At 40.8% G+C, this 21,703-nt stretch overlaps 1 protein-coding gene and 1 non-coding gene across 12 annotated transcripts; both read left to right on the top strand.

Annotated features, from left to right (window-relative positions):
• The first annotated feature begins 5,757 nt into the window (after window positions 1–5,757).
• Window positions 5,758–5,847, top strand: LOC117998740. The gene has a single exon (XR_004676057.1). It is a non-coding gene; the product is annotated as a small nucleolar RNA SNORD88 (small nucleolar RNA).
• Window positions 5,848–6,835: 988 nt separating this feature from the next.
• On the top strand, window positions 6,836–20,992 carry LOC118024227. 11 transcript variants are annotated; one of them, XR_004683056.1, is made up of 4 exons: window positions 6,836–7,026; window positions 8,565–8,622; window positions 15,980–16,045; window positions 17,816–20,992. XR_004683056.1 is itself a non-coding variant. In XM_035025948.1 (3 exons), exons 1-3 carry the CDS (start codon window positions 6,854–6,856, stop codon window positions 18,234–18,236), a joined length of 654 nt encoding a protein of 217 aa, XP_034881839.1. In that variant the 5' UTR covers window positions 6,836–6,853; the 3' UTR covers window positions 18,237–20,992. The 11 variants fall into 11 exon arrangements, 4 of the variants coding, with proteins under 4 accessions (XP_034881839.1, XP_034881829.1, XP_034881822.1 ...); XR_004683055.1 differs by having other exon boundaries at window positions 6,836–7,849; window positions 15,986–16,045; XR_004683054.1 differs by having other exon boundaries at window positions 6,836–7,849.
• The last annotated feature ends 711 nt before the right edge of the window (window positions 20,993–21,703 follow it).

Raw genomic sequence — 21,703 nt, 5'->3', positions numbered from 1 at the left:
ATCAACTGATGAATGGATAAACAATATGGGCACATCCATACAATGGAATATTATTTGGCCATAAAAAGGAACGGAGTACTAATACATGCTACCTTAAAAACATTATGTGAAGTGAAAGAAGCCAGGCACAAAGGACCACATATTGTATGATTCCATTGATATGAAAAGTCTAGAAGAGGTAAATCTATATAAACAGAAAGTAATTACTAGTTGCCTAGGTCCTGGGTGGGGAGCAGAAATGGGGAATTCAAGGACAACAGCTAAGTGGTGTGGGTTTCTTTTCATGGCAATGAAAATGGTCTAAATTGATTTGGGTGCTAGATGCATGATTCTGTGAAGATACTGAAAGCCAGTGAGTTGTATACTTTGAATGACTGAATTTTATAACATGTGAATTATATATCAATAAAACTGTTTAAAAAATGTATCCATACAAAATATAGAAAGAACTTACAAAACTCAACAGCCAAAAAACAAATAATCCAACTAAAGAATGGGCAGAGGACATGAACAGACATTTCTCCAAAGAAAACACACAGATGGCCAACAGACACATGAAAAGATGCTCAACATCACTCATCATCAGGGAAATGCAAATCAAAACTACAATGAGATATCACCTCACACCTTTCAGAAGGGCTAAAATCAACAACACAAGAAACAAGGTGTTGGCAAGGGTATGGAGAAAAAGGAACCCTCATGCACTGTTGGTGGACATGCAAACTGGTGCAGCCACTGTGGAAAACAGTACGGAGGTCCCTCAAAAAGTTAAAAATAGAACTACCCTATGATCCAACAATTTCACTACTGGGTATTTACCCAAAGAATACAAGAACACTAATTCAAAAGGATACATGCACCCCTATTTTTATAGCAGCATTATTTACAATAGCCAAGATATGGAAGCAGTCCAAGTGTCCATCAATTAATGAATGGATAAAGAAGATGTGGTATATATAGGCAATGCAATATTATTCAGCCATAAAAAAGAATGAAATCTTGTCATTTGCAGTGACATGGATGAAGCTAGAGAGTATAATGCTAAGTGAAATAAGTCAGTCAGAGAAAGACAAATACCATATGATTTCACTTATATGTGGAATTTAAGAAATAAAAAAAGATCATGGGGGGAAAAGAAAGGGGCAAACCAAGGAACAGATGCTTAACTATGGAGAACTGATGGTTACCAGAAGGGAGGTTGGTGGGGGGATGGGTAAAAGGTGAAATGGACTAAGAGTACATTTATTTTGATGAGCACTGAGTAATATACTGGATTTTTGAATCACTATATTGTAAACCTGAAACTAAAATAACCCTGTATGTTAACTACCCTGGAATTAAAATAAAAAATATAGAGGGTTTTTGTTAAAACAAAACAAAACAAAACATGTATCCATAGACAATAGGTAAAATTGGCAGTGCTGTATTTCAATAAATTTTATTTATAAAAATAGGTGGCTGGTCCGTGGGCCATAGTTTGCTGATCTCTGTTCTAGGGTAGTAAAATCTCATAACTTTTAGCTGGGTACTGACTTATGAGGAAAAAAAGTATTGCCTTTCCCAGCCTCTCTTGTAGAAGTTTGTGTACAACTTCCGAGAATTGTCTTTAAATGGAACAAGTGTGCTACTCTTTACATATCTCCATCCTCTGTTCACTAGAAGACTAGAACTCTAGCAGCCATCTTGGACCAGGAAATGACTTTGGAAAATGGTAATCACACACAGTGGGGCAACAAGCTAGCAGGAGCCTGGAATCCTCACCCACGAATGACCATTCTAACCCCAAGCTAATTTCACCAGATTTCTTGAAAGAAAAAAATAAGTTTATATCATATAAAAAGCATAATAAATAACTTTTATTTTGGTGCTTTCTGTTACTCTGTGCTCACAGCTAAACTTAGTTCCTACTGGGGCGCCTGGATGGCTCAGTCGGTTAAGCATCTGCCTTCGGATCAGGTTATGATCCCAGTGTCCTGGGATCGAGTTCCACATAGGGCTCCTTGCTCGTCGGGTAGTCTGCCTCTCCCCTTCCCCACTACCCCCCGCTCGTGCTCTCTCTCTCTCTCGCTCTCTCTCTCTCTCTCATTTATTTGAGAGAGAGAGAGAGAGCGAGAGAGAGAGAGAGATACCATGAAAGGGGGAAGGGTCAGAAGGAGGAGACTCCCCACTGAGCAGGGAGTCCGATGTGGGATTCAATGCACGGACTCCAGGATCATGACCTGAGCCGAAGGCAGTCACTTAACAACTGAGCCACCCAGGCGCCAATATGAATTTAGTTCCTACTACTAAACCCTCAAGGAATTAAAAACCAACTCTGCTTCCTAAAGGGATTCAAGTAGATACTAGGGACATCCGATACCCAATTCTATGGACATTATCATCCAATTCTATGGGTGTGTGTTTTTTAACAGCATTTCATTCCTACATTTGCTCTTAGCCTAAAGGCCAAGAATGGATTATAGCACTTCATTCTGATTTTACTGGCCTTTTGATCCAGTGTCTTGCAACTACTTGGGTTCATACCTGTAAGGAAGATACAGGAGAATACATTCTCTGATTATCCAATCTTTTGTAACTTTTTAAAAAATGTCATAAATACAGACAACACCATATAGAACGGTTCCACTGTTTATTAAATCCCTCTTCTGTCCAAGTCCCGATCACCATGTGCACAGCTATTGTGGGTTTCTCTATAAGTCCAGTAATGTGAACATGAGCTTGTCACCTCCTCTGCTCTACAGGACAGAAAAACAAAACAAAACAAAAAAACAACCCAAACAAAACAAACAAACAAAAAAACACCAGCACAGGCCTCTGGTGGGGTTCAACTTTACCTCGACATGATTAAGATAATGTACGAAGAGCCCTAAAAGTGCCACAAATGATCTCTAAATACAATATAATGTTTACTTCTGTTCATAAAAAGATATAGGCCTTCAGAGTCAGGATAGTGTATCTTCTCCATAAGGGTGTGAGGCATGAAACAGATATCTTCATGATCCCCTCCCCAATAAAGTATCTCTGTGTTCCAGAGTTACCCTGGTAGGTATTTGAATGTTTGTATCCCCTTAAAATTCATATGTTGAAGCCCTAACCCCCAAATGTTGCTATATTTGGAGATGAGGCCTTTGGAGATTTAAGGTTAAATAAGGTCATAAGGGTGGGGCCCTGATCCTATAAAATTAGTGTCTTTATAAGAAAAAACATCAGCAATACCTCTGACCCCCTCCTCTCTCCTCACACAGGCACTGAGGAAAGGTCATGTGAGGATATAGCAAGAAGATGGCCATCTGCAAGCTAGGAAGAGAGTTCTCACCAGAAACTGAATTGGCCAGACCCTTGATCTTGGACTTGTGAGAAAATAAAGTTTTGTAATTTAAGCATCCCATCTGTGATATTTTGTTATGGCAGCCTGAACACACTATACCCACTCTGTAAGGATGGTGTGGAAAAGAAGGTCCTGCTGCAGCATCATTTTCCAATTACCCCCTTGATAAAATCCACTATAATACTGATATAGTCATGAGCTGGCTTCACATATTCTGAACCCGCTTGATATTTCAACTTGACTCTTATTCTCATGGGTGACTTGGTGGATTTTGGAGGTTCCCTGCTGGAGTGCCTTCTGACTGCAACTCCTGTGACAGGCCCAATGACCAACCACCCTGAGTTGCCTGGGACTGAGGGATTCCTGAGACTCAGGACTTTTGGTACTAAAACAGGGAGAGTTCCAGGCAAACGTGAGCAAGTTTGTCGTCCTAGATGGGCAACACATTCTCTTTCCCCAGTTACTGCTCCTTCTACAGGTCAGATTTTCTGATAATCCACACAACACAGACTTTTTCGGTTGGAGTCCCATTTCCCTTCCGGGAACTCCTCTTGGCCAAGAGTCAAAAGAGCTCCAGGCCAGCTTTTCTCGCATATGGTACAAATTTGGTGCACAAGAAACACTCAAACATGACTTGCCCTGACAAACTATGGGAATCACAGCTGATCCTAATATAGCAACACTCCTTTACTCCTCTGCCCAAACTTCTCACTGGCCCATTTCCCCTACCCTGGGATTTCTCAGATGTGAGTCAGGCACCATTGTACTTCTCAAAACCCATGGGACACATATCAATCTCCCAAAGCAGTGCCACTGAAGTCCCACTCAGTAGACTTGAAGGGGCGTGAGGAAGCATAACGGCTCTCTCCAAAGATCCTCCTCATGAAATCACCTCTTTTAATCTTCTTCTAAGCCTTGAAACTGGCAAAAAGTTCCAGTAATTGAAAAGCCAGTTTTTGGACTGTGGTAACCAAATATAGGGAGCAAAATTGCCTAAGGGCCCCAGATGCTGCGGCACTCTGAAATCTTCTGCCACATTTGCACCAAGAACCAAGATTTCCATGGGCTGCTCCAGCCAGTGACTGAGTGCAACACAGATCATAAGGCAAGCTTCTTCCTAGGAGGACCCTCTGATGGCAATTTTGGCTTGGGCAGTCCCAGCAGCCTTTGCCAAATCTTCCTTAGACTGTACTGCAGTCTAGGACACTTCCACCAACCTCCCCCCACCCCCTTCACTGCATTTGACTTCCATCAGTCTGATGGTTCTCCCAGCCTTCCCTGGCTCCCTCCCCATTCCCTCTCACAAGTGTTTCCTCTAATAAAATTCTTGAATGTTTAATGTCATCTTAACAACTGCTTTGTAGAGGGCCCAGACTAACATGAAGATACTTCCTTTGAAAACATGCATCTTGTCAGGACCTCACTTGGTGTTTCATAGTTGTATCATAATGCAGCAGGCAACACTTCCAGTTCGATATCCACTTATGCTACTAATCACAGGATGAATGAATGATATGGTAAGAGGGGACACCAGGAAAACTATGGGATTTTACTTTACAGTTCTTGTTCAATCCACTCTAGGTTTTGTTAAAATATAGGTCTAATTTGTATGAGTATAAAGCTGAAATTTTGGTAAGAATTATCATAGTGGGTGCTCAATGTGTGAGTGAGAACACTGTATATGTAAATCTGAGTGGGCAACTGGTCTTGGGCCAGGACTTGGATGAAAGGGTTGTTACATGCTACCTTGGAATTTCAAAGCAACCTCAACCCCAGTATCAGCATTTTCCTTTATTCCTTTACATTTTATTCCTCCCCAATCCCTTCTCATTTTTCTCTTCTATCTTTCCACTGTATTTCTTGTAGTGCCACTGCTTGAGATGTTGCTAAAAAGCAATAGTGGAAGTAGAATACAGAAATAGAATAGAGAAGCCTTTATTTTGCTTATATCTGAACCTGGGAAGTTGTTTAAAAGTGTACCCCAAAGAAGGCAGAATAAAAGTAGCTTTTTATACTTGTTCTCCAGAATTTCAAGTGTCCCAAATCCTCCACTCCTCTTTTTTTTTAGAAGAAAAACTTCTGACTGTAGTATATTTTTATACAAAGGTGTGTGAAAAACATCAATACCAAAACTATACTTTGATAATATCCTGACAAAAACCCAATGCTTTTCCAAGCAAAAGAATTCCTCTCTGTAATTTGTATCAAGGACTGTCAATTGTCAAAATATGACAACATGCCTTTGTCATCATTATTAGTATCAGGGAATTAAGAAAGGTTTACTGTGGTCAATTTATTTCCCCATATTAAAAAGAACTGTAGCAGATGTGGAAAATAAAGACAGAAGAAAATAAATGGCCACCCTTCAAATACTATCATTCTTAATTTGTTTTTTACTATGCATAATTTGTTTTTACAAAAATATTACTTCACCCCCATGATGTCTAGCACTGGGCTCTGACCTCCCCTGAGGATGTGGTGCCCCTGGGACCTCTGACACCCAGGGGTCTGAGAGGTCCTATTCTGGGGAAGTGCTGGGGTGTGTGGCTATTTCCCCACCTGATAGCCTCTGTGGAAAAAAAACAAAAAAAAAAAACCGAAGAAAAAAATGACTGAGTGGCTATTCACACTTTATCATTTGAGGGCTGGTTATAGTTAACGCTGACATAAGAGCGAAGTATTGGTTCTCACTTACACTCTAAGGGAATGGAAACCAGGACAAACAACTGATTTGGTGGAAAGTCCAAGATAAAGTAGTCAGGCCTTTATTATGGCCAGAGACTATTTGCCAATGATGACAGGCCTCGAGCTGTCCGAACAGTCTTGACTTTACAAGTGCTTGACAGGAGCTAAAATGCTTCCCAGCGCCCAACAGTCAGTGCCAGTCCCCTCAGTTAACCGACGGTTGAGGGCAGCAAGACCCCTCCGTGTGCAGAGTCAAGGGGCAGGAGACCCAGTGAAATCGCAAGACACCGGGTTAGCGAAGGGGGCTCTGGCCGCCGCAAAGACCACGGGGGCTGCGGCTCAGCCCTACTACTCCAAGGGCAACAGTGCTGAGCGGAAGGTGAACGCCCTTGCACAAGTGGCCTGCCAGGTGCAAGCACCAGGGCTTTGGGGTTTTTCTAAATGGAAGCATTACAGAGGAAATGCAAAACACTGGCTCCACAGACAAACGGAGGGGATTAGAGCAGCTCCAATACGAGCTGTATTATTATCTTAGACAAATCACTCGCCCTCTCCTGGCCTTAATTTCCCCGTAACGGAAACGATACCATTTCTTCCTCCTGGACCTGTTGTGAAGAAAGGATTCAAATGGCATGGTAATGCTGGTGTTGGGTACAATACATGACACGCAAAATCTGTTACAAGAAGGTGGTAATAAATAAAACTCCCAACCCTTCCCCGACACCGCCAGCGTCTCTACCGCACCCGCTTCCGGAGCCCTTTCACCTCAGCCGAACGCAAATCCCTCCGCGCTTGCGTCACTTCCGGGAGACTCTGGCGGCGACTCCTCGAAATACCCGGATGCAACTATCATGGCTGCCATCAGTGAGAGACCGTAAGGGGGATCGAGTCAAGAGCTGCCCGGAAATCGCTCAGAGTTGGGGCTTCAAGGAGGCCTGTCAAAGGACAAAAGATGAGATTACTGGGCGGCAGGGTGCCCCAACCGTCCTAGGAACTGCGCTTCCGCGTTTCCTGTTAGTTTGCCGCCAAGTTTTTCTAGAGGAGTCGCTCCTTTTGGCAGGGTGGGGCCTCACTTCTTGCTTGGGCCTTCCTTGTGTGCCGGGTTTTGGTTTCCGTTACCCTGCTTAGCCCTGGAATTGCGTGGGCAATGCGGGCGCTGGCCGGGGAGGAAGGGGCGGGGCAGAGGCTAGGACGGAGAGAGGTGGGGCGCGGTGGGAAATTTGGGGTAGCAGAGGTTTGGGGCGCCCCACTAAATGCAGGCAGCGTCAAGCTGCTGCCCCATTGGAGTCTGGTTCCTGTGTTTTTGGCTGACATACACCTTGCCGTGGGGCTCTCATATTTGGCCATAGGGCTCTTCTCTGCTGACCCAACCATAGTCAGCATTAGACTTTGATCCTCGAATAATATCCAGGATGTGTATAATGAAGTGTGCGATTGGTTTTTTAAAAATCCCAAACATAAGCAAACTAATGTTAGTTTTAAGTTTCAGAATTAATAGGGGAACTATACATGTTGAGTATGGGGTTGGTTTTCTTTTAAGGTTTAAATTTGGATAACATGTTAGTGCTTGTGAGATTTTTTAACAAAAGCACTCTTAAAGTAACTGGTATGAGAAAATATGCTAATATTTAAAATATTCAGAAAATTGTTGCACTTTGCTACTGCGCAGTTGTCATGATGAAACACGAAGACACCAGAATTGTACCTCAGGATAAGACTTTAATTGCGAGAGGCTTCTGCAAATACAGTAATTCTAAATACAGATATATTCATTTCAGTTAGTTCTCTTTGCACAGTGGCCTATAGGTTTTGTCTTCAAGTGAAACAGGAACAAATGTGAGTTGATTGGTTAACATTTCCTAGTAGTTAAAACGACCTTTTAAGTGCTTAACTGTATATCGGTTGCATTCAGAACCTCAGTTGAAACCATTTTTATTTGTCTGAAATATGTAATGAACTCATAATGTAAAAATACATACAGAATGTTATAACAAAAATATAGAAACTAATATGTAAAGCAAGTTGACCCCATAAAACATAGTTTTATATTTTGAATATAATTTGAATTTTCACTTAAACTCTCAAAATTAGAAGAACTGACCAGAAATGCTTAAAAAAGAAATGTAGACATTTACCCCTTCTCTAAACATGCCATTGTTTGAACAGAAAACAAAATGACATTGGAAAGCACCTGGGATTTATTTTTACAGTTATACTATATGCAAGGTACTGAGTTGATAATGGATAAAAAAAGTGCTTTACAACATATAAAGTAATCTATCAATCATGAACAGTTAATACTCTCACTTCTGACCAAATCATGTCTCCTTATGGTACATTTTAACCTCCCAAACTTGTGGTTCTTGTACAAGTATTAATATACAGGGTTGTAATCATATCTTATAGAAAACAAAAATAAATGAACTGTTTACACATTTTGAATATTTTTTCTTGTTTATATGTTGTTTCAGATTGTATTTATAAATGCATTTGTACACAGTAGAGTCCTTAGTAACTTGATAATCATAGTTTTTTGTATGGTTTTTTGCAGGTAGGTCTACTGGGTTCTTGGCACAGTACCATATGGACCTGGACAAAGCATTGTTAAGGTGGAAATTTTTATTGTATTGATCAGTTCAAACATTTGAGCAGTCTATTTATTTTCTAGCATTTTAGTCAAATAACTAGATGTGGGCTTCATAATAGTGAGCAATATTTGTAGGATAATTGGTCACTTTAAATTTCTTCCCAAATGTAAAATTTGATCTCAAATAGTTAAGTTTTACAGAGCACTAACTATATGCCAAACTCTGTGTTAAGTCCTGTACATACATTATCTTAATACAGTATCATGAGTTCGGTCTGTTAAACTCCTTTTTTTTTACAGATGGAGAAGCTGAGGCAAAGAGGGATTAAGTTCCTTGTCCATGGTCCCAAAACTAGAGCCATATTCTAGAGGCTTTCTTTCCATATATTTGAGGACTTTGGTAGAAGAATAAGAATAGAAGTTAGGAGCTGGGCTCTGGTACTACCACCTACCCTGCTTTGTAAATTAGGGCAAGTCATTTAATCTCTCTGAATTTCATTTTCCTCTCCTACAAGAAATGAACACTTTCAACTATTATATTTTTATTGAATCTTGAATCATCAAGAATCCTTAAGAGTGCTTTCACCATTGTCTCCCCTATTTTCTTCCAAGCCTCTGACACTGTTCCATGAGTTTTGATGCACATGCACAGGAATGACGACTCTCCCTTGAGTGCAGCCTGGTCTGACCACATTGTAAGATGTGTCAAATTGTAAAATAATGTGCATCTTGGAATTGATAACATATAATAAATGATCTCTGAGCTCCTTTCAACCCCAATTCTATGACTTGACTATCTAACTTATTGCTGGTTTATGTATTTTTTAATATGAATGATTCAAGATAAAACAAGCTTCTTGGTAGTGGAAAAGTTGGAACCATTCCTGTCTTTTTCATTGCTAAATCTTCAATACCCAGAACAATGCCTGGCATGTAGTAAATGCTCAGTAAATATTTATTAAATTAATTCAGCAAATCTTCATTTTACATTACAAATACAACGTCTTAAAAAATTGTGTTTGACTTGAATTTGACATAAAACAGAATAGTATCAACAGTGCAAAAATATTTTGCTAACATTTTTTGGGTTCAGGAGTGTACTGTTAGAAAACAGTCGTCTTTGTTTCCAAACATCTTTTCTGTGCATTGTTATTGATTGTCATCAAGGGTGTGGTACATTTTGTTCCTTGAAGAGGTATAGTAAAAATCGAAATGCTGGCATAGACTTTTTAATAAGGCATCAAACTTTTTTTTTAAACTAGCAAAAGTATGGAAACACTGATTAATTATGTAGAGATTTTCATTCTAACAAAAGTTGGAAAATGTTATTTGATATCTTTATTAAATTTTCATGTGTATTCTGGAGGTGATTAAACATACCATCCTTCCAAATATACAAATAATATTAAATATGACTGAGTTATCAATGATGAAAATAAACTATAATTGAAAGATATTTTGGAACTCTGAATGGGCAGAAAAGTATTCAAGTTTTGGGGTGACTAAGTGTAAGATAATGTAAGTAAAGAGATTATCCCAACTATATTTATAGTATGTCTGATGAGGTCTGTACTTTCAGTTAGAACCCAGGAAGGGGACACATTAATTATACAGAGTTCTAGACTATTTTCTGGTGATAATCAACTAAGTGTTCTGCTGTGGCCAGAAAAGCCAACAACCTGTGAGTTATCATCAAAAAAGGATTTGGGGAAAATCAACAAAAAATACCATACCCTGAACAACACAATGGTCTATCTAAACATGAAGGGACAGGCAGTTATTTTACATTCATGATGGATAGATCTAGAATGTTCAAAATCCTTTTAATTCTTAAATATGAATATAGATATTGTTTTCCTCACTTAATTCTGGAAAAGCTATATGCCTACATACCCACCTTTTAAAGACTAAAATACATAGCTAGTAAAATTTACATAGCTACTAAAATTTCTGCCACTAGAATAAAGCTCTGTATCACATTACAGCATATTATTACTGGATGAACATTAACCACTACTCTGAATTTCCACTATCAGTTTGCTTTTCTCAGGGCACCTTTTCATAGAAAACACAGTTTTTTATTCTTTTGTAAGTCACAGCCTGTGCAATAATGAAGAGGGAGAAGTGTTCACTTCTCTTAGTGCTTATTCCCTTGCACCGGCTATGTAAATGTATCCTTTCCTGAAGCCCCAAACTCAAAGGAGAATAAGGCCAAGGGCCCACGAGACATTATAAATTCAAATGAAATAATTCAATTTATGAGGTTTTTACAGAAGTTTATGTGTATTGATTAAAGGCTTATTCCTCTACAGTTTTGGAGAAGTGAAGGAGGAGTGATATTTATCATTAAATTTGGGACAAATATGTTCATCAAAACGTGTCCAAAAAAAAAAAAGAATTTTTTTAAGTACCTAATGGTAGTGCTTTGTACCACCTCAAAAAACTTTTTCTTTAAAACTTCTACTATTTTCACGTCTTTTTTTTCATCTTTTTGTTTCCCTATAAACATATCAGTAAACCCCCCTCCCCCTTCCTGGGCTGCCAACCTCCCTAACCTCCTGCCAGCTATGATTTCATATGACTTCATCTGGATAAAATCCTAGGATACATTCATTTTGTTTTGTATACTCCACCTGTTTAAGAATTTATGTCAAATATATATGATTTGGAAAATCTGACATTTGGATAAAATAAATATAAATCAAAATAATAAAATCAGAAAGTCATGGGACACTTGAAAGTAAACCAGAAACAAAATTTCAAAACCTTCTCTGGTTATTTATAAGTATCACATTTAAACTCTAGGGCAAGTAAATCCCTCAAAAGTTTTTAGAAAAGGAATACAAATGGAATGTTGCTAATTCATTATTGTTTTTAGTTTGGTACATTGAAGGTAAAGGATTTTGCAAGTTCACGTAGCAACCTTATTCTTCAAATTTTGATTTTTTTCCCTTTGAGGTCTCAACCATGACTTCTTTTAATAGAGGGTGTTTAGAAATGTTATGCTGCAAATTGGTGAAGAAGTACTGCATCTCCTTTCTAATACTTATTCGAAAATCATTTTTTTAAAGTAATCTCCCACTCATCGCGGGGCTAGAACTCACAACCCCAAGATCAAGAGTCAGATGCTCCACTGACTGAGCCAGCCAGGGACCCCAGAAAATCATTCTTTATAGTCAAAACTTAAAGTCTTGATGACCCATTTTCATAGGCAGAAAATTCTTTTTATGCTCTGCCTTCTAATTTGGTGACTGTGAGAAGTCTGTTGTTTAACAAATGACATTTATTAATGCATGCCTACACGGTTGAGAGAGAGACATGAAAAGATCTACACCTTGCCACAACCCTGGAAGTACCTGTATGAGAGTGACATTTAAACATAAGTGCGAGGAAGGATGACCTGTACTATGGTGAAAGTATGTACAGGGTAGAGAGAGACACAGGTGATCCTTCCTGAGGTCTGGAGAGCATGTTAAATGGGGGAGAGGGGCTTCATAGAACTGTGATGATACCTTGGAGAGTCAGGATCCTTTGAGAAAGCACTCTAAATAATTTGGTGGCTGTGTTTCTTAACAGGGATAGTATTAACATAGGATAGGACAGTTTATCACTGTACTGGACTCCTAAGCGATATAAAATACTTAGCATCCTTGGCTCTGTGGTCTTTTCCCACCAACTAGCCTCAGTTGGCATCATGAGGAGCAGTTAGCTTCCTTGCTTCTCAGTTCTGATCGTTACACATGCTTACACAGACTGCATTGCTTTCGGATGCTTTCTGTCCATGTGTGTCATTCTCATTTATTCCTTGCATTCTCCAAAGACTTTGGTACCTGACTCACAGGTTCTCTCCCTGCCCCAAGTCCCACCTTTAAGCCAGGTTACATAAAATTCCATGTGGGTAACCCAGGCGATACCCTGGTCTCTTGATTGCTTCAACTTCTCAAATTCAGTGACCTTTACCTTTTCTATAAAGTCACCCACTCCCTGGACCTTGTCATCACTTACGTCAACTTCACCCTTAAAAGCTTAAAATAAACTCTTCTACTTTGTGCCCATTTTCCCAGCTTCCTAACTGAATGACTTCCAGTGCATCTATACTTCAAGAACTCCAGGCCCTTGACTGTGCTACTCTCCCCTATCAGTTTCTTTTCGCTTCCCATCACTTCAACCACTGCACAAGACTCTTGCAATCTTGTTCTTCTGTTAAACCTATTCAAGAAAACGCAACCATAGGTCAGAAACGATAATAGTAGCTAACATACACTGTTTGCTTATTGTATTCCAAACCTTCTTCAGTTGACCTGGATTGTCTCCTTTAATCTTCATAATAGCCCTATGAGATAGGCATTATCATTATTTTCATTTTGCAGATGAAGAAACTAAAACACAGTTTCTGTCTACTAAGTAGGTCTCTAGAATATGAACCCAAGCAGTTTGCCCCTAGAAACCGTGCTCTTCCCGACCACTTTAGACTACCTTCCAAAGCAGCTGTCTTCTGTGCTACCATGCTTGGACTGCTGAGCTGTTTTAGGGACAGAGTGGGTTTGGCTAGATGGAGAGTGTTGAAAGTACTCACATTAGCCCTTGGTTCCTTAACTACCCCTCGTGTTAAGTTTCAAGCCAAGCCAGGAAGCATAGAGGGAAGTAACAGTGATTAGGTATTTAATGCCCTCAGCTACTTTTGGGTGTCTGTTAGCTAGAGGGAGGGGAAAACTAAAGAGAATATGCATCAGTTTGGGGGCTGGACATGACATGTCACCTCTGCTTGATGACCAGGTAACTACTGAACTGGAGAGACTGAACTTGGCTTTATCTGCAACGGAGTAGACAGAGAGTCCGTCTGTTTTTAGAACAGTCATTCTCACCAGTTTTTCTTCTGGATTTCTTTCTCTAGACATCCCTCTTTTTTTTTTTTTTTTTTTTTTTGAAGAGACACAGCGAGAGAGGGAACACAGGCAGAGGGAGTGGGAGAGGGAGAAGCAGGCTTCCCGCAGAGCAGGGAGCCCGATGCGGGCCGATCCCGGGACCCCGGGATCATGACCTGAGCAGAAGGCAGATGCTTAATGACTGAACCACCCAGGCACCCCTAGAGGTCCCTCTTTTTGTCATGGATTTGTTGACCCTGACATTATCGCCTTAAGTAACAGGATAAAGCTCTTGAGAGCTGATTGTTCCAGTTAATTGGACCTACCTGGGTGGCCCTGTAAGTAGTTATTTTAGGGCTTTGGTTTTGACGGTGATTTTTGGTTCCCTGTATAAAAAAACCTTACCTGTTCCCGTTCTTAGGTACTTAAAAGGCAAACTTTTATTTTCTATGTATTTAAAATAATACCAGTGACTTCTTACCTTTAATATTAAATGCACCATAATTTCTGTATTATATACAGAAATTTTATCTTCACCACAATTCTGAACCTGAATTTAAGTTACTCAATTTCAAGAGAGAAGGTAACCTCTAGTGAAGTAGGGATTTTCTTAGAAACCCCTTTCTGCTTAAAAGACTTTCTAGAGAAAAACCACACATCGGAGGACATCAGTAGCACAACAAATTTATATTCACGACTTTGCCTGGCAATTCTTCCCTGTCTCGCATTCTTTTTTTTAAAATATTTTATTTATTATTTGACAGAGAGAGACACAGTGAGAGAGGGAACACAAGCAGGGGGAGTGGGAGAGGGAGAAGCAGGCCCCCCACAGAGCAGGGAGCCCGATGTGGGGCTTGATCCCAGGACCCTGGGATCATGACCTGAGCCGAAGGCAGACGCTTAACGACTGAGCCACCCAGGCGCCCCCCTGTCTCACATTCTTCACAGGAGCTATTTTAAACTTCTGCTCACCTAAGACCTTCCCTGTTGTGTCCACCATCCCCTGTACCCCTTCACTCAGGAGATTATTTTACTTCTCATTTTCTCAGAGAAAAGAAAAACCATAAGATGGAATCTTTCTCAAATTAGTACCACCAAACCTTCAAACTTACTTAATTGGTACCCATTCTTTGTCCTTCCCTCCTTTCGCAGTGGAAAAGGTAACCCTTTTCTGATGCAAGGCTCTGGATCCCTTCCCAGTCCTACTTCCTAGTACCTTTGTTCCTTTACCTATCTGTGGCTCCTTCCCATTGGCATTTAGGTATTTTCAAGTCTTTTCTATCTTAAAAAAATAAAACCTTCCTATAGGAACTCCTCATTTTCCATTCTGTTTTTTACTTCTTTACAGAAATGGTTTATGAAAGAGTTGTCTCTATACACTGTTCCTTGCTTTGTATTCCTAGTCATTCTCCAACCAACTGCAATATTTTACCCCAACTGAAACTATCAGTTTTAAAGGTCTCCAACTACCACTGCATTTCTAAATCCACTGTGCACTTTTCAGACCTTATCTGACGACCTTTATTCAACAAATGACAGTTGAACCACTCTCTCTCCTTGAAATCTCTTCCTTGGCTTCTGACACCATTGTTTTCCTGGTATCAGATAACTTCTCCAGCCATTCTTTCTCAGTGTCATTAAGGGTATCTATTCATTCATTTTCTCATTCTCTTACTCAGATATTTACTAAGCATCTGTTACATGCCAGGCACTGTACCAGGCGCTGGCAACAGAATTTGACATAAATTCGAGTCTTTCTCCAGAAAAATGCACTCCCAAACATATGCGCAGACAAACTTTTAGCAAATGTTTTCGAGCGTTTCATGATCACTAAATACTTGTTTATCACTGTAGATTAAGAGACCTTGCCTTGGAACTTCCAATTTCCTTAGTAGAAGCTTTTACAAAAACATTAAAAAACAAAACAACCTAATTAAATTTAAAAAAAAAGTGGCGGGGGGGGGCTCAGAAAATGAAAATGAAGTCAGTTTTTCCCAGAAGATTTTATAACCATTGGATACTTCCTCTAAGATGTTAAGATTAAACCGGTTCCTCCAACCTAACATTTGTGGACAAGCTACTGTTTCCCTACCCTCCAACCCCCACTCCTCTATGCCTTGATTGGTGTCACAAGAATAAAATTCAGCAAAGAGTCTTAACTCATCCTTAAAAAGGAGAAAACGAAGTGATAGAGTTGGTATCATTACTTTGAAATTAGATTGAATAGGATTCTAGTTTCTACTATGGTTCAAGCGATGTGTAGGATGTCAGCTTCAGAGAATGGGGCAAGAAGAAGGCTGAGTAATTCCTCACTTGATGAAGCTATTTCTAGTGACAAGAGAAGGAAATGGTGCTGGTGTTGATATCTTGTGGTCACAGTAATAGGACATTTGCATTCTGGGCACTATCTTTTTATGCCATCCATTGTCTCCCACCAGCCTCCAAAACATGTGGGTGCTGAGAAGATCCACCTCTGTCTTCTCATTACATGTTTTTAAAGGAAGAATCTTTTAGTTACAGATTCCATATTGGAGTTCCTTTGATCACTGGAAACAACCAGGAAAAACAAACAAACAAATGGTAAGATTCATGTTTCTTTTGGGACTATTGTGTATGAGATAAACTGTTTGCCAACATTTTTTTTTTCATCCAATGCATATAGTAAGCATCCACTGCTGTGCTCAACTCTGGTCATGTAATGATGAGTAAAAACAGATAAAACCTCTGCTCATAAAGCTTATAGTTTAGTGTAACAGATCACCAGTAACCAGATAACCACACAGAAATATAAAAATGCAAATTTAACAGGTAGTAGGAAGAAGTATAAGGTTATATGAGAGTCTATATAACAAGAGAATTTGACTATGGTAGGGAAGTCTTAAAATGATGATCAGGCTGAAGACTGACTAAATGTTATCTAGGTGAAAAAGGAAGGAAAGTGTTCCCCAGATAAAAGGGCTTGAATGTGTAAGAATCTCTGATAGGAGAGAACATTCAGGAAAGAGGCAGAAGAAAGGTTGGGTGGCACAGGGGAGAGAGTGAGGAGGAGGTGAGGCTTGGGGTCATATTTGAGTTTTGAGAGGATCTCCTTGGCTGAGGTTGAAGAAAGGACGAGAGTAGGGCAGAGTGCAGGAGAGAAGACCAATCACCCAGGTGTGAGATGATGGGTGCTGGGGATGGAAACGAAAGGGAAGAAGTTGATTGTATTTGGTAATTCATCTTGGGTATGAATACTGGATTAGATTGGATATAAATTTTGCTAATAGTTAAGCAGAAACTAAATTTTGATTATTCCTTTTGTCAGTGAAATAAGAATTACTGGTTAAGGGCACCTGGGTGGCTCAGTTGGTTAAGCGACTGCCTTCGGCTCAGGTCATGATCCTGGAGTCCCGGAATCGAGTCCCACATCCGGCTCCCTGCTTAGCAGGGAGTCTGCTTCTCCCTCTGACCCTTGTCTCTCTTGTGCTCTCTCTCTCTTTCTCTCTCTCAAATAAATAAAATCTTTAAAAAAAAAAAGAATTACAGGTTAAAATATATATATATATGCTTTCAAAAAGTTACGGAAGACCACACTGGGACACAGGTTAGGCCCTCCTTGAAGCTTATTATATACACTGAATATGAACAACTAAAGCCCCAAATTGGAGAAAATTGAGTCGTGGACCTTCGAGATTCAGCCTCCAGATTGAAAAGTATCTCTACAGTTTTAAGAATAAAACTAATTTTATTTATTTGAGAAAGAGAGAGAGAGTGCGGGGGGAGGGGGGGAGGGAATGAGGGAGAGGGCGGAGGAGGAAGCAGATTTCCCACTGAGCACGGTAGTACCTTGGGCTCCATCTCAACACCCTGAGATCCAGAGCTGAGCCAAAATCAAGAGTTGGACACTCAACGAACTGAGCCACCCAGGCACCCCAAGAGTAAAACTAATTTTCAGAACCAAGTTTGAGATTATTTAGTTTGTTTGGATGGCCTAATGGAACATTCTTTTGTTAATATTTTAAGTGGTTCTTTTACCCTCACCCCTTCCGTAATTGTACTTATCTGTAATTTAATGCATTTAATTTAAATGCAAATTTAGACATTCCTAAAAGATAAATACCTGTGGTAAAATTGCATGGAGAGGGTGTTTATCTTCCCTGGCACATTTTCTGTGATAGTGAAGGTTTGTTGCATTTCTCACTTGAGGGCAACCAGCAAGCGTTGAATAACAGGGACACTTAACTACGGCCACACATCTGAGCTTGTCAGATGTGCAGTTGCTTCAGACTAATTGGAATAGGACAGTCCTAGATTACAGCACCGGGTGCGTTGGTGTAATTAGCGTAATTTTTATTTTGTGTCCAACTGCAGGGCAGGCTTCAGGGTTGGTAGCCTCTGCTCATCGGCCCGTGATGTCATCAAGGACACAGGCTCTTTCCAGCTCTTTCTGCCACCTTTTGTGTTGTGTTGTGTGGGAAGGTGTGTAATTATGACGCCGGGGTCAAGCTGGAGCAAGATTGCTGCAGCAGCCGCGGGCATCACACCCAGAGCTCTGCCACGGCTGTTCCCACGGTTCACAGCGGTCTGCACACTGACCTGGCTTCTTACAAGCTTCGCACTCTCCTTTGAGATGGCCTCTGACACGGCTTCTCAGGTTCCTGCCCTGGCTGTCCATTGCATACTGCCCGGGGTCGCCAGAGCCTCTCTTGACTATGAACGCGTTCTTCATTCGTCGTTGGCTACTTCTGAGGACTTGCCCTGGCACCGGAAACCCTCACCGGTAGAATTCTAGACTAAATAGATTGAATTGATAGCTTTATAAATTCCATTCTCTTCGGCGGTTGTGTCTCCTGAGAGGCTTCACATTAAGGCCCTTTTCTTCTTTCCTCCCACCCACCACAGGTCACTGATAAGGGTCCCACCCTTTATCCTGGACTTGCGTAATTGGCTCAAAGAGTCTAGATCAAACATAAATTTCCCTATTGTTCCCATTTTCCTAAGTACCTTTCTTTGAAGGTGTTTTCCTTACCTTTCTCATTGTCTTAGGACTAGAGTCCTTATAGTCTTTTTTTTTTTAAGATTTTTTTATTTATTAGCGTGAGAGAGAGAGAGAGAGAGCAGGGGCAGAGGAAGAGGGAGAATCAGACTCCCCACTGAGCAGGGAGCCTGAGGTGGGGCTCGATCTCAGGACCCTGGGATGACCTGAGCAGAAAGCAGACGCTTAACCGACTGAGCCACCCAGGCACCCCCTAGAGTCCTTATACTATGTTGTGATTTCTCTGAGGTTTATCTTGGTTGTTATTTGAAACTGGTATTAAACAAAAATTTGTTTAAATTCTAACTCCATTGAGAGGCAAAATGAAGCGGCCTCCCCTTTCTCTGCTCTGGTAAGGCTTGCAAAAACAGATCGCTTTGTTACCTGAACCCTCCTTGGCTCCCTCAACGATCCTCGTCTCCTGGGTATTGCTTCAGGTTTCCTGTGGAAGGAGCCTCAGAGAAGCTTTTCTGTTATTCCTTAAGAACTGTCCCGCCATCTGCCCTCCCCAGACAAAACCATTCTGCCTCCATCTCCACATAAGTTCGGTGGCCAGAGCACAAACTCCCCATCATCCATGTTTTACCTCAAAGGAGAATGCAGATGCTGATTTTATTGAGCTTTGTTCCTGTGCCTCAGATTGGACTGTTACTCTTTCAACTCTGAGCAACTAGGTTTCTTACGAGGAAGGATGACCACTTTGATTTAGCGGAGACTAAAGCCGACTTAATTGCCAGCAACCACATCCTCAACTTCCAACTGATTAGGTCCAGTTACCTTGATGGATCAGGTTTCCCCCAGGGACTTAGATCAAACCAACTAACTTCATTTTTGGTGCTGGTAAATGTGTTTCTTTTGCCAGTTGAAGAATCCAAGTGGGCAACTTGCTGATTGGCACCTTCAGAGGAACTGAATAAGAGGGTATGCAAGATTTTTATTCAGTTTAAAGAAATCCAGAAGTCCAAGTATTGAAGGCCTCACTTCCAGGAACTTTGCAACTGTTGATGTAGGACAAAAGTTTGGCCTTTCCTGGCTCAAAGATGCCCCATGGCAAGGAGCCTACAAAGAGGACTTTGTTTGGGACCACTTCCTTGTAGGATCAGAAAATCTGACAAGTAAGCTTTTCATCTCTGTTCTTCTCTTCCATGTGGATTTCGTTGGCTGCATGGACTCAGGCGATACTCAGCATCAATGCTTCACCCTGTTAATGGGTCCTGAAGACATGGGCACCCTTTTTTAAAATCAAACTTAGTAATATTCATACAACAAAATACACAAATACATACACCTGTATAACCACCACCACAGTCAAGATACAGAACATTAGCATTACCCTCAAAGGTCTCGGTGTGTCCTTTCCCACTAAATCCTCTCCCACCCAAGTCCCTGGCCCAAGCAGCCATTGAAGTAACACCCATGAGATGAGGCTCTATCAGTGTGAAATAAACCTATCTTTCCTAGAGTTATGGATAACCCCACTATCTGAAAGCATTCCTATGAAACCTTCATAAGCCAAAATGGTGTAAAGCAAAGTAGCATTTACCCTTAATTTATATGGAAGATTGTTTGAGTGTTCCCAGACCCAAAAGGAGATGCATCTTGCTAACGAATGCACAAAATAAATCAGGATAAAGAACATGCTCACAGACACAGTTCAGAGCTATGGCAGCTTGATGCTGAGATGCTGAGTGTAGTTCCTGGGGAGGGAGCTTCGTGGAGCTGCTCTTGCTACTTGGGGTTCGGGCTGCCCCTATAATGGCTTGCTGCAAAACAAGCACTGGATGCTATTTTTGCCTTACACATTTCCATCAAAGTGAATATCCTCTCTGGATTTCTTTTGGTTAGGGAAAACAGGTACTCCTGCGGGTCTTTCCTAAAAGCAAAGCAGTGTAACACAAACTCAAAAAGTGGGGGACATGTATAGAATGTGTTCTCTTTGGGTCTGGCTTCTTTCATTCAGCATGTTTTAGAGGTTCATCCATGTTGTTTATATATCTGTAGTTTGTCTCTTTTTATTGCTGAGTATTATTCCACTGTGTGGATATGCCACAATTTGTCCATTCACCTATTGATGGACATTTGGATTGTTTCTCATTTGGGGCTAGCTTTTGTTTGGACATAATGTTTTCATTTGTCGTGCGTAAATACCAAGGAGTGGAACGGCTAGGTCGTGTGGTAAGTGGATCCTTAAATTTATAATAAACTGCCAAACTGTTTTCCCAGAGTGATTGTGTTATTTTAGATTTCCACCAGCAACATCTGAGAGCTCTTGTTCCTCCACATTCTCACCAATATGTAGTCGTTTTAATTATAGCCATTGTAGTGGGTGTGTAGTTGTATCTCATTGTGGTTTTAATTTGCATTTCTTTGATGACTACTGGTGCTGAGGATCTTTTTTCTGTGCTTATTGGCCATACTTGCATCTTCTTTTGTCAAGTGCACAAATATTGATGAGCAACTGATTTTACTAGGCAGTGTGATACCTCATCTCCTGGCCACTTGAACTTCTAGTATGGGTACCAGAGTTGCACTGTCCCTACCCAGCCACACACCCTCTTGGAGCCGTACCTCCTCCCTTTCTCTAGGTCGGGGATCAATAAACTTATTTGGGGGGCACCTGGGTGGCTCAGTTGGTTAAGCGACTGCCTTCGGCTTAGGTCATGATCCTGGAGTCCCTGGATCGAGTCCCGCATCAGGCTCCCCGCTCAGCGGGGAGTCTGCTTCTGCCTCTGAACCTCTCTCCTCTCGTGTTCTCATTCTTTCTCTCAGATAAATAAATAAAATCTTTTAAAAAATAAATAAAATACAAATAAACTTATCTTGTAAGGGCCCGATAATCAATAGTTTAGGCTTTGTAGGTCATGTCACAACTCTTCAGCTCTGCTTAAAAGCAGCCAGAGACAACATGTAAGTGAATGAATGTGGCTGTGTGCCAATGAACCTTTACTTATAGACCCTGAAATCCCCCAAACCGTCTTTAGATTGTTTTTCAACCATTTAAAAAGGTAAAAATTATTCTTAGCTTGCAGACCTAAGCTTGCCAAACTGTGCTCTGGATGGTTCACACGATCTCACCCTGTCCTTAGCGTGCAGTAGTCACACAGAGGAGTTTGAGTCCAGCTCCCCACTTACTGGTCTGTGTCCTTGGACATCTCTGTCACCCTCACTTTTAAAGGAGACTTTCTGGAAGTCCCAAACAATGCTTCCACTTATATTTCGCTGGC

Source organism: Mirounga leonina, unplaced genomic scaffold (genome assembly GCF_011800145.1).
Source record: "Mirounga leonina isolate KUSES-001 unplaced genomic scaffold, KU_Mleo_1.0 Mir_114, whole genome shotgun sequence".
Taxonomy (NCBI): Eukaryota; Metazoa; Chordata; class Mammalia; order Carnivora; family Phocidae; genus Mirounga; species Mirounga leonina.
Note: the sequence above shows the minus strand (reverse complement) of the source record. Positions and strands in the feature narration are given on the sequence as shown.